Source organism: Rattus norvegicus, chromosome 1 (genome assembly GCF_036323735.1).
Source record: "Rattus norvegicus strain BN/NHsdMcwi chromosome 1, GRCr8, whole genome shotgun sequence".
NCBI lineage: Eukaryota > Metazoa > Chordata > Mammalia > Rodentia > Muridae > Rattus > Rattus norvegicus.
Window position 1 is genome coordinate 23,355,806 of NC_086019.1, and position 11,370 is coordinate 23,367,175.

An 11,370-nucleotide genomic window follows, 5' to 3' on the forward strand; every position below is an offset into this window, starting at 1 on the left:
AATTTGATTTTTGTTTTGCTAAGTGGTATAATAACTAAAGATTTTGCTGTTACTGAAAGAGAACATTTAGTGTTAGATTAAATACAGATTTTCAAAAATGTGAAGCCCTTGGTCCTGCCAAGAATAAACCCCCAGTGAACATGATTGTTGGGGAGAGGGCGGTAATGGGGGGAGGGTGGGGAGGGGAACACCCATAGAGAATGGGAGGGGTGGTTAGGGGGATGTTGGCCCGGAAATGGGGGAAGGGAATAACAATTGAAATGTAAATAATACCCAAGTTAATAAAGGAAAAAAAATGTGGCTTTCTTGTTTCCTAATTCTAGGAGATTTTCAGTGATCTGGTGGCTGGGCCATCAATGTAGGAGCCATCTTCTCCAGGAGTCTGTTGGAGTCTTGGGGACAAGGCCTAGCTGGACATGCCTCTTTATATTTGAAAATGGGGCCAAGGAGAGAACAGTGTTGTCTTGTTGCTGTTGCTTGTATGGTTGGACTGCTATAACAGAGAGCCAAAGACTGGACCATTTAAAAGAGAAATTTATTGCCTCAATATTCTGGGGGCCTGGAAGTTCAACATGTTAGCAGGTTGCTTTCTCCTGAGGCCCCTTTCCTTGTTGTAGACGGCCATCTTTCTCTGTGTTCACATGGTCTTCACTTGATTCTCACCTTTGTCCTGATTTCTTCTGAGGATAGCAGTCATATCAGATTAAAGCCCATGCTAAGGATGTCACTTAGGTATTTATTTCCCAAGACACCAAGACAGTCACGTTCTGAGGTTGTGGGAACTGGGACTTGAACTGAAGAACTAAAGCTACAGGATTTGCCTCTTAAGAGAATGGAAATGTATTTATTGAGATAATATACTTAATAGCCCAAATGAACAAACTTACTGAAAATTTTAACCATAACCGAGTAAGATGTATAATAGATTCAAATGTCTTATAAATATATATTATGATATTTTGAAGTGCCTTTTAACTGAATCAAATATATGTGACCTTCATTTGGCCCAACATCTCAGTTCTAAGATAGACCAATGCTCAAAGTTTTATTAATTTTCCTGAAGTGTATCTGGGACGCATGCTCCTCTAAAGAGGAGGCACTTTATTTGTTTACCCCAGAGTCCACTGTTGGCAAACAGATACTTTTTTTTCTGCACCTACCAATTTTAAATGTTCTAAATAAAACAGAAAATGTAGAAATTCTATTAACACAAGTAATGTATAATAGGAGCTAGGATCAGCATTATTATCAGTGAGTGTGCTATGAGGTCTGAGGAAGCATTTGATGCCCAGTCCTTCTCATACAACCTCCCAAAGAGACCGACTGTTAACACAGGTCCAGACGTTGGCTTCAGGCTAACCAGGCGCCCGTCACTCAACACCTGATTAAAACACAGAAAAGGACATAAGGTCTATTTAAGTTACAACCCCCCCCCCACGATGCTTTTAATAAACAAAAGAAATAGCTTAAATAATGCCCCAACTTCATTCTTTGGATAGTTAAAATGTTGCAGGGTATAAGGAAATTTGACAATGGTTTGTTTATCATTTAATGCATGTAGTCAATCAATGCCTGATGATGTGCTTGTCTGAGGAAGCATCCTCATGACTTAATAAGCATGAAAACGAAGAGGTGGTCATTTGTAATCCAGTCCATTCAGACCCTTGAAGACCACCACAAATAAGTCAATGGCAGTGAAGCAAATAGGGTTTAGACCACGTCTATTACTCTGTCACTGATTCCCCACTACCCCTAGCCTTGGTGCACCCTGACCCCCACAATCTGGAACTTCTCATGGTGCTCCCTCACCCCTGCAATCACTTCTATCAGGAACCTCCCATGGTACATCCTCACCCCCACAATCTGGAACTTCTCATGGTGCTCCCTCACCCCTGCAATCACTTCTATCAGGAACCTCCCATGGTGCACCCTCACCCCACAATCTGGAACTTCTCATGGTGCTCCCTCACCCCTGCAATCACTTTATCCGGAAAGGAGACAGAGTGAGACTTGCACAGTCAAGGAAGAATGCTGCTGGGAAGACATATTGGGTGGAGCTAGCCATTATTTCTTGGATTTGGAGGTTTTCCTTCTTGCAAGCAATAGCCACCAGTGAATTCTCTCCTTCAGCTTTTCTTCCGTCTTTTTTCCTATAATCTTACTGGCATTAAACCCAGTGGTCATAAGGGACTTCTCTGTTGAGTCCTAACCACCCAACTACCATTGAATCTCCTTCCTACTCCGCACACCTGGGACAACCAGACTGCATCATACAGTGTGCCCCAATAAGCTTTCTTCATTGCTAAGAGCAAGAAAGGATGTGCTGTTATATTAATTTTCAGGCAAGAAATTCAGTCAGCTGAGTATCTTCTATAATGCTCAAAGACAATGTTACCCTTTAAAACGGGGACAGGTATTTATATTTGGAAGAATTTGGGTTAAGTTTTGATGTCAAAATGCCTCCTATATTAAAAACAATGGCGCTATCAAGCAAAGATTGTTACCTGAAACTCCCCAGGAGCAAGCTTGACTTCACTCAGCAACACCTCAGGGAAGACATACCGCGTTCCAAAAGTGCCACTGAGGGAGAACATTTCAAACCTGGTAGAAGCTGTGTCCACTGAACTACCACAGGTGCGTAAATTGGTAGTTTTACACTTTAGCAGAATGCAAATCTAGACAAGGAATGCAGATGGGGACATCAGAGTCAAGACAAATGTACAACTAGCTTCATGGAATCTCTCTGTAGTGCAGCCATGTATCAAAATGCCGTGCTGGTGCCATATGTGAGTTATGCCTTAGAGATGTGTGAAGATGTTTTAATTCGCTCATTACTTTGATGTTGTCTACTCTTTAAAAAATATCCTGAAGTCATCAGACAAGCTAAATATGCTGGCAGATGCCTGTAATCTCAGTAATCTGGAGACTGAGGCTAAAGAACCAAGAGTTCATTAAGACAAATCTAAATATAATCAGGGCCACATAACAGGAACCTACTTTTATAACAACAATAATAAAAGGAAAGGAGGGAAGGAGGGACAGAAGGAGGGAGGGAGGGAGGAAAGGGAGGAGGGAGGGAAAGATAGACACAAGAAGGAAGTCAGTTCAAATACTCTGTTCTAGAAAAACTCCGTCGGATTCTTTAGCTGGTAAAATGTTTCTTCCTCATTATAGTCATCTGGTTTACTGCTAAACAACTGATAGACTTAATTACAAATTACTTCAGTCCTCAGTGCTTTCTGGAATGCACCGTCAGAGGAAACAGCTGTAGACATTTAGATCTATGAAGCATACCTTTACACTCCCATTCTTCTCACAAGCATTTAATGTAGACTAGATTAAACTCAGCAACTAGATACTCTTCCACCAAAGCTCTCTCTCTCTCTCTCTCTCACACACACACACACACACACACACACACACACACACACACACACACACACACACACACGCACGCACGCACCTACGCACGCACACACAAGTGCGCATGCGCGCGCAACGGTTTCTCACGTCATCCCTGCGAAGGTATCCTCTTACTTGTCTTTCTGCTCCACCGGGCGGGCACTGTTTCTCAAGAGGACGATACACTTGCCTTCACGTCATTAACACCGCTGTTCACCTAGTCCATACTTAGTACTCAGATGTTTGTGAAAAGGAGCAGGCACAGCTACTGTGTTTACACCGTAAGCAAAATGGCGCCAGCAAGCACAGCTATAGCACAGCAGAGCTGTTAGTCCTCAAGCACGTGACGAATGCGTCATGGTAGGGCTTTAATGAAGCCAAGAAGAGATATCCCGGGAATGTACAAATGAGGCTACTGACCTAGCTGAGGAGTGACAGAGGTCCTGCAAATGCAGCACGCATCCCTTATGGCAAAGATAACAACCAAAAGTGGAACAAAGGGTGAGCAGGCGAAAGCCACCATCGAAAAAGGAACAGCTGTACAATGTTTTGGATGAGATGGGCTGAAAGCCAGACTAAGGAATCAGAACCTAGGCTCTATCTAAGCCTCCTTCTACTGCCGCCTAGGAGATACCTGTACCTCAGCAGTCACCCATTCTTCTAAACAGCCTCGGGGGCAACTCCATCTCTATTAAGCACTGAGTACACTTGATGTTAAATAAGTTCTTTGTAAAGGAAGACAGGCATTGATGAGCACATAGAAAATCCCTAGACTTGTTCACAACGGATATATCCTAGGTACTGCACTGTCCTTTCTCTGAAATTTGATTAATTTTAATATTGGTGTTGCCTCTACTTCAGCTCCTCTCTCCAGAAGCCTGGGCTTCTTTAGGTGATATGCACTGATGTGAATGTGTAAGCAAAAATAAAACAAAATAAAGCAAAACAAAACAAAAAGCGCCTTTCTTCCCTGGTGGTCTGAACATGAATGCCCCACACAGGCTCATAGGTTTGAATGCTTGGTCACCAGGGAGTAACACTATTTGAGAGGATTAGGAGGTGTGGCCTTCATAGAGGAAGCATGTCACTGGGGGTGAGCTTTGAGGTTTCAACATCCCAAACCAGGACCAGTGACTCCTTTCCTGCTGCCTGCAGATACAGACGTAGAACTCTCAGCTACTTCTTTAACGCCATGTCTGTCCGTGTGCTGACAACGCTCTCCGCCATGATGATAATGGACTAGACCTCTGAAGCGCTAGGAAAGCCCCAGTTAAAGCTTTCTTATGTAAGAGTTGTCATCGTCATGGTGTCTTTTCACAGCAATAGTGACCAAGACATGTCGCAACTTGCTTTTGACTGTGGTGTTTCGTCTCAGCAATAGAAACCCTAAGTAAAGCACTTACTGAAGTGAAATGTATGCATGCTCTACTAAAAACCATCTCCACTGGTTATCATTGACCTTCGGCTTTGCTCAGCTGTGAGCGCTGGATCTCCTGACACTGACATTACCTGCAGGTGATACTGCCCTTCCACGGTGTGCAACCCGTCAAAAGCCCCAAGAGCATAAACTTCATCAGCTCGCTTCTCAGACATCTGGTAGCTTAGATGACAGCAGAGGTCGTTCTGGCAAACAGTGTAATTTCCTGTGATCCCTTTGAGCTCCACAAAGGTAAACTCATCAAAGAAAACAAAACTCCGAAATTCCTCCTTTTCAGTTGGGGGTGCTTCTACACTGCTGGCATAGGAAGTCCAGTTCACTGGGGAGTGACTCGGGTGAGAGTCCAGCTGTGCAAGGAGGAGCTTTCCTTCCTGTGTCTTCCTGTCATAATGAAAGGCCCGTGGAGAATCGGGTGCATAGATACCACTTCCTAAAAATACAGTAGGAAACAGGAAAATAAAGAGATTTCATGATGATCACTGGTGTCTAAAACCCATTGTTTTATTCCCACTAAGCAGCCTATTTTACTAATTCCCTTAATATATTCTGTCCAGAGAGAAAGACAAGATGAAACCCAATAGGACATGACAATAAAGACATTTTGTAAGAATTTTACATATATTGGAAAAGAAAAGGTACGCTTTTGAGTTGAGTAATACTAAATAAATCTACCAAATGGAGGCATGCATTATTTTGATGTTTATTATTTTATTTCCTTTAGATTATTTTATTTTTGAGACAGGGTCTCTCTATGTATTCCAGACTGGCCTCCAATTCACTATTTAGCCCAGGCTGGCTAAAGGACCTTCTCCTTTAGTATTCTGAGTCCTGGGATTATAGCTGTATATCATCCCACACAGGGACAATCTCTTACATAGAGATTGAATGGACAGCATATCACCAACTAAATATTAATATATATTCAAAACTAGGAATTGGACTGCAGAGATGGCTCAGTGTTTAAGAGCACTGGCTGCTCTTCCACAGGACCTAAGTTGGATTCCTAGCACCCATCTGGTGTCACTCAACTGTTTGTAATTCCGGTTCCAAGGAATCTCATGTGCTCAAAAGGCACTGCACACATCTGTTGCACAGACATAAGTGCAGGTGAAACACACACACTCACAGGCACAGGCACACATGCACACACACATATATACCCATATATATGGGTATTTTGGATTTATATATATATATCTTTACTACATGCTATAAATATAGTTTAGCAAATAATTTCAATTAAAAGATTACATTAGCTTTAAAAGTTTAGGAGTTGGAAAATAAAAAATGCCCTTTCTAACAGAAGTTTAAAGACCACATATTACCTACCTGTCATTCTCCTCAAGGGAATATGTAGATTAGCTGCTAGGAAATTGACTCCCATGCCTATAGCCCAAGCTGAGTGGAATTCAATGGCTGCCAAATGAGGAAGCACGTCCATCCAGGCAGTTGGGAACAGTATGGTGTCCACCTGGAACTCTGTCACTAGGGTGACAGCAGGATCATGGAAGAGAATATCGAAACAGGTGAAGATGCCAAACTTTCCAAAGGGGGTGTCAAAAGTCACGACCTCAGGCTCCGGGGGGGCATTGAATTGCTCTTCTCCCATGAAAAGGTTTTGCTGTAATGAACAAACAATTCAGGGGGCTAAAAGTCTAGGAAGCTTCCCGAGACATTTCTGTACACTTAAAATATTCATTCAACCCTTCATGTGACCACCATCTTCATGGAAGAGCAGCCCCTTAGGGACCAGAGCTGCTCTAGTAGAACAGAACCAATGACTCCCTTCTCAGCATGAATGCTGTGGGCTCATGCTCTTATGGATACAGATGGTCTCAGATCTTAAAAGTAACAGCGAAATAGACAATTATTGGCAAAGCACCTCACCCTCACGGTGTGCAAAGAACTTCTTCGCTCCTTTCTCGGGAAGAAATCTGTTCCATAAGGTCTTTATGGTTCACCTCAACAGAGTTTTAAAAGTCAAAGCCCAAAAGATGACAAAGCTCAGTGAAGGTGGCTTCAAGTGACTGTCACCCACCCCAGATGACCTGCTTCTGGGTTGCTGAACACAGGAGGAATGCCTTGGGTCTCCTTATAGGAAGTCATCACATCTAAATACTGCCCTCTCTGCTGTCACCACTCCCCTCTAAAGCACATTTATCATTGTAAATAATAACTGCTCTCCCAATCGCTTTTATCTGACTAATTAATATTAATAACTATTGATTAAATTAATTAATGCTGGTTGATATTAGTATATGGATTGATGTTGGTTAATTAATGTCGGTAGAAATAATTAGCATTACTATTGATGGATATTAATTAATATTAATTAGTGCTAATTAATTGATTAACTTTACCTTATGGTATCTGGCAACCAATTTACCCCGGGAATCAAACACCACATCAGTGTTGTATTGGAATCGGCCGTCAGGTGGACAGTGAGAGTCGCTGGTGTTGCATGGCTTCTTGTCTCCCATGTTCGCCACGACATAGATTGAGTTGTTCTTGGCCAAGCAGCTGAGTCTCTCCTGCACCGGGGTAGAGCCAAATCTGGTATATATTTCCATTGGGAGAGAATTATTTTAAAATCTGGATTAGTTTTTAACAAAAAAATCTATGGTGTGGTAGATATAACCATTCAAATGACAGGCATGATAAAGGCTTCAGAGGACACCAATAGTGGGAATTTGGCTGCAGAAATTTATTCTGGGGTTAAGAATACATCCATACCTAAACTGAATCATAATATGTATCAAATCTGTAACTACACACGCAGTTGCATATTCGTATTCTGAACACTGTATACTCTGAATATTGTAAAGCAAATCGTTCCATGGTCTGTTCACAAAACAAGGTCTGCTAAGAGGCACACTAGGAAACACTAGGGAATAAATTCATGGACCAAATTTAGAACTGGAAGGAAGCTTGAAGACAACAGAGTAGAGAACACTTCAGAACTTGATTCCTAGACACAGCTTCACTGCAGAACCTGTCCTGACTGGTCTGCAGTTCTGTAGTCCACTCAAAGGCCCATACAGTAGTTAAATTGGTCAGCTCTGTCGTGAGTAAGATGGCTCTGTTTCCCCACTATGACATGTGATGTTGCCTAGAGAACTAGGCCAGAGGAGCACAGATTAAAACCTCTGAGATTCCAAGTCTTTTTTAAAGTTGGTTATCTCCGCTATCCAGTGATAGAAGCAGAAATCTGACTAGCACTAGCACAGGGCCTGTTCAGAATCTTCAACTCTTGCCCCAGGTAAAACAAGAAAAGTTTCATAACTGAACTGGTCGTAGGTTTGTTTTCTGTTTTTGTACCTTTGAGAATTTCTTATATGTGTACAGTGAAATGTGATCATATCTGTCTATGTTCCCCCTCAACACAACTCCTCCTCCTGTCTCCCCTTTATTGCTACCCTCTGTATACTGTTATTTTACCTTTCCGGATTATCACAGGGTATCCAGTTTACTTGAGGGTCTGGGATATCCTCCAGGTATGGGTAGATGGTATCCCTGGTGAACTGCACACCGTATATACCATCTTCTGGAGTCACAATAATGTGCGCACCCTGTTAGAAACAGAGAGTTAAAACATTTCCTCAGAGAGTAGGGGCTAGCCTAGTATACACAGCAAGCTCTAGGACAGCCAAGATGGCTGACATAGAGAGATCTTATCTCAAAAGACACAGTTGGGGGTTTCTGATGGTTTGCGTATGCTTGGCCAGGTAGTGGCACTATTAGATGGGATGGCCTTGTTGGAGGAAGTGTGTCACTGTGAGGGTGGGCTTGGAGACCCTCGTCCTAGCTGCCTGAGGATGTCAGTCTGTTCCTGGCTTCCTTCCGGGGAAGATGTAGAACTCAGCTCCTCCTGCACCATGCCTGCCTGGATGCTGCCATGATCCCACCTTGATGATAATGGACTGAACCTCTGAACCTGTAAGCCAGCCCCAATTAAATGTTGTCCTTTATAAAATTTATCTATCATGGTGTCTGTTCACAGCAATAAGACCCCAACTAAGACAGGGGAGATGGGTACTTTTTAATCTTATTCTTCAGTTTTCTCTATTTTTCTTTTCCCAAGATGTTTATTTGTACTTTTGTTGTTTTGTTGTGAAACAGGATATCACATGGCCCAGCCTGGCCTCAAAGTCACTGAATAGCATAGGATTACCTTACAGTCCTGATCCTCCTGCCTCCACCTCCCAAGTGCTGAGATTACAGGTATGCATCTGCTTTTCCGAAGTACTTTCATTTTCTAAGCTTGCCTTTATCACACTGGTGACTTTTTAATGCACAGTAACGGTGCCATTCACAGCTCTGCAATACCCTGCTTCCCTTAATTGCAAACCTCTTTCTTCCCCCCAAATCAACCCCTCTTTAACTTTGGTCAACTGTGCCTGGCTCAGTCTAGATTGATGCATTTCTCAATCCCTGTTTAGTATCTCAGAATCCTTTCGCCTCTCAGGAGAAGGACGCCATATACTGGTCACCTTGCCTATTCCTCAACTATAGGGAATGGGCTCTTTGGGATTGGAGAGCGACCTTGAAGATTGCTGCGGCCTTTAAAGAAACAGTTGAAATATCAACATGTAATAGTATTTCAAATTTTAATATATATAAATATTTTGGTTGGAGACTGGGTCTCGCTGTGTATGTAACCCTGGTTGGCGTGGGGCTCACAGGGATCTACCTGCTTTTGGAGCCCCAGGAGTAAAAGCGTGGGCTGCTATACCCACTACACTGGCGTGTTTATATTTGTTACTGTCACCATACATTACATGTCCCTGGTGTCTAACTGCCCTGTGAGTTCTTTCCTAAACCTGTCTAATCCACACTCACATTGCAAAATTTGCTTTAAACTTCACACTACATCCAACTCAAGGACATTAGCAGACATGTTTTGATACTGCAATTAAAATGAAGGGATGACTATGATACTTAGTGCAAGGAGTTTGTAAGCAGTTTGTTTCAAACTGTGAGCTGAATGTCTGTGGCCGTACACTCTGAACACCCCCCAGATCTTGTCAAATCGTAAATGCACCCAAACAAGGTATGCTGAAGTTATGGTGGTCTTTAAAAAGCAACTGAAGGGGGCGGGACTGGAGAGATGGTTCCGTGGCTGAATTCACTGGCTGCCCTTCCAGGGGACCCAGGTTCAAGTCCCAACACCCACATGACTACTCACAACTGCCTGAAACAGTTCCAGGAAATCCAGTACCTTCTTCTGACCTCTGTGGGTACCAGGCACACATATGGTGTGTGCTCACAGGCAAAACACTCATACACATAAAATAAAGACCAGCAAATAGAGACCAGCAAATGGTCTCTGCTGTGTTCGTAGCGTTCCTTTTTTGTATAGCAGAAAGGGAAAAACAAAATGCTGACTATTTAGTTGCTCAAAGTCCTGCTTAAATAATGAACAGACTCTTATTTCAAGCTGTTCCCTCCCTTTGTTAGGGATGTTTTAACTGTGTTTAATAATGTTGAGGTGAAAGCAAAGCACCTTGTTTCGGCTAATTAGTAAGCAGAATTTACCCTGACAGGAACCAGGTTTCCTGAGAACCACCCGCTTCCCTCCCGTAACACACCCCTCCCCCATCCTCAGGACTGGGTACTCCGGAGAGAGGAGATAGGATACCTGCTTAGCTGCTGATAAGATCGCTCCTTCCAGAAGGTCCAGATTCTGGTTCATTAATGCCAGTGCCTCACTGTGAGACACAGGTAACAGGGTGACTTTAGGCAGGATCACAGCATGCTCGTAAACAGCTGCGAGGAAAGTGTCCAGAGAGCTGACTTTTAAGACACAGAAGACGGAAAACGCTGCAGCCCACGCCAGCCACCGAGACAGGCTCATGCTGAAGTCCAAAGACTGCGGAAAACCAAAACGTAGCTTCCTACTTTTATGGTAAAAAAAAAAAAAAGCACGAATCACGTGGTGCCCAGACCTTGGTGTCTTCAAAATAAATTTAAAAGGTTAATTTTAAGAAAACTCTGTCCCTGAAAGCAACAGTTTCAGAAATGTCCTTGGAACAGAGGTTACTTATCTCCTCCTAAGTGAGCCCCCACCCATTGCCTGGAGGTCACATGTGAGGGTGGGGCAGTAGTCTAGTCCCTGTCTGGTGAAAAGCTTTGGAACCCCGTCTCTAGATTTTTCAGGGTGTGAGTTATAGCTTTCTCCCAGTTTCAGCCCATCTCCAAACAGATTTTATGACTATGCCCATCAGAGGGGAATGTTTCGGGAGCTTTGATTGGGGTTCTGTGGAAGCCCACAGTGGAAAAGCTATTTCTTTGGCTGGGTGGATACTTAACATTCCAACTACCCAAGAGATAAGAGTTATAATCCGTGGAATGTCAATCACCTAGCCAAGGCACCGCCCCTCAGAAAGAAGATTCACTTTAAGCCAAGCTAAAGAGACAGGAAGAACAATCCTCCCTTAAAAAAAAATACTATGCTGAGTGCCCTGCACCCCGGTCCCCAAGGGCAGTTGCTCCAAAGCCATCTTAAGGCTCTGTTGAGTCAGAAAAGTGTC

General features: G+C 43.1%; 1 protein-coding gene across 2 annotated transcripts; it reads right to left on the bottom strand.

Moving 5' to 3' along the window:
• Nucleotides 1-518: 518 nt before the first annotated feature.
• Nucleotides 519-10,824, bottom strand: Vnn1 (vanin 1). 2 transcript variants are annotated; one of them, NM_001025623.1, is made up of 7 exons: nucleotides 10,479-10,824; nucleotides 8,279-8,409; nucleotides 7,201-7,393; nucleotides 6,170-6,461; nucleotides 4,912-5,270; nucleotides 2,505-2,675; nucleotides 522-1,381 (listed from the first exon to the last, which is right to left on the bottom strand). In NM_001025623.1, exons 1-7 carry the CDS (start codon nucleotides 10,692-10,694, stop codon nucleotides 1,205-1,207), a joined length of 1,539 nt encoding a protein of 512 aa, NP_001020794.1. In that variant the 5' UTR covers nucleotides 10,695-10,824; the 3' UTR covers nucleotides 522-1,204. The 2 variants fall into 2 exon arrangements, with proteins under 2 accessions (XP_038958936.1, NP_001020794.1); XM_039103008.2 differs by lacking the exon at nucleotides 10,479-10,824 and having other exon boundaries at nucleotides 519-1,381; nucleotides 7,201-7,371; nucleotides 8,279-8,412.
• Between the last annotated feature and the right edge of the window lie 546 nt (nucleotides 10,825-11,370).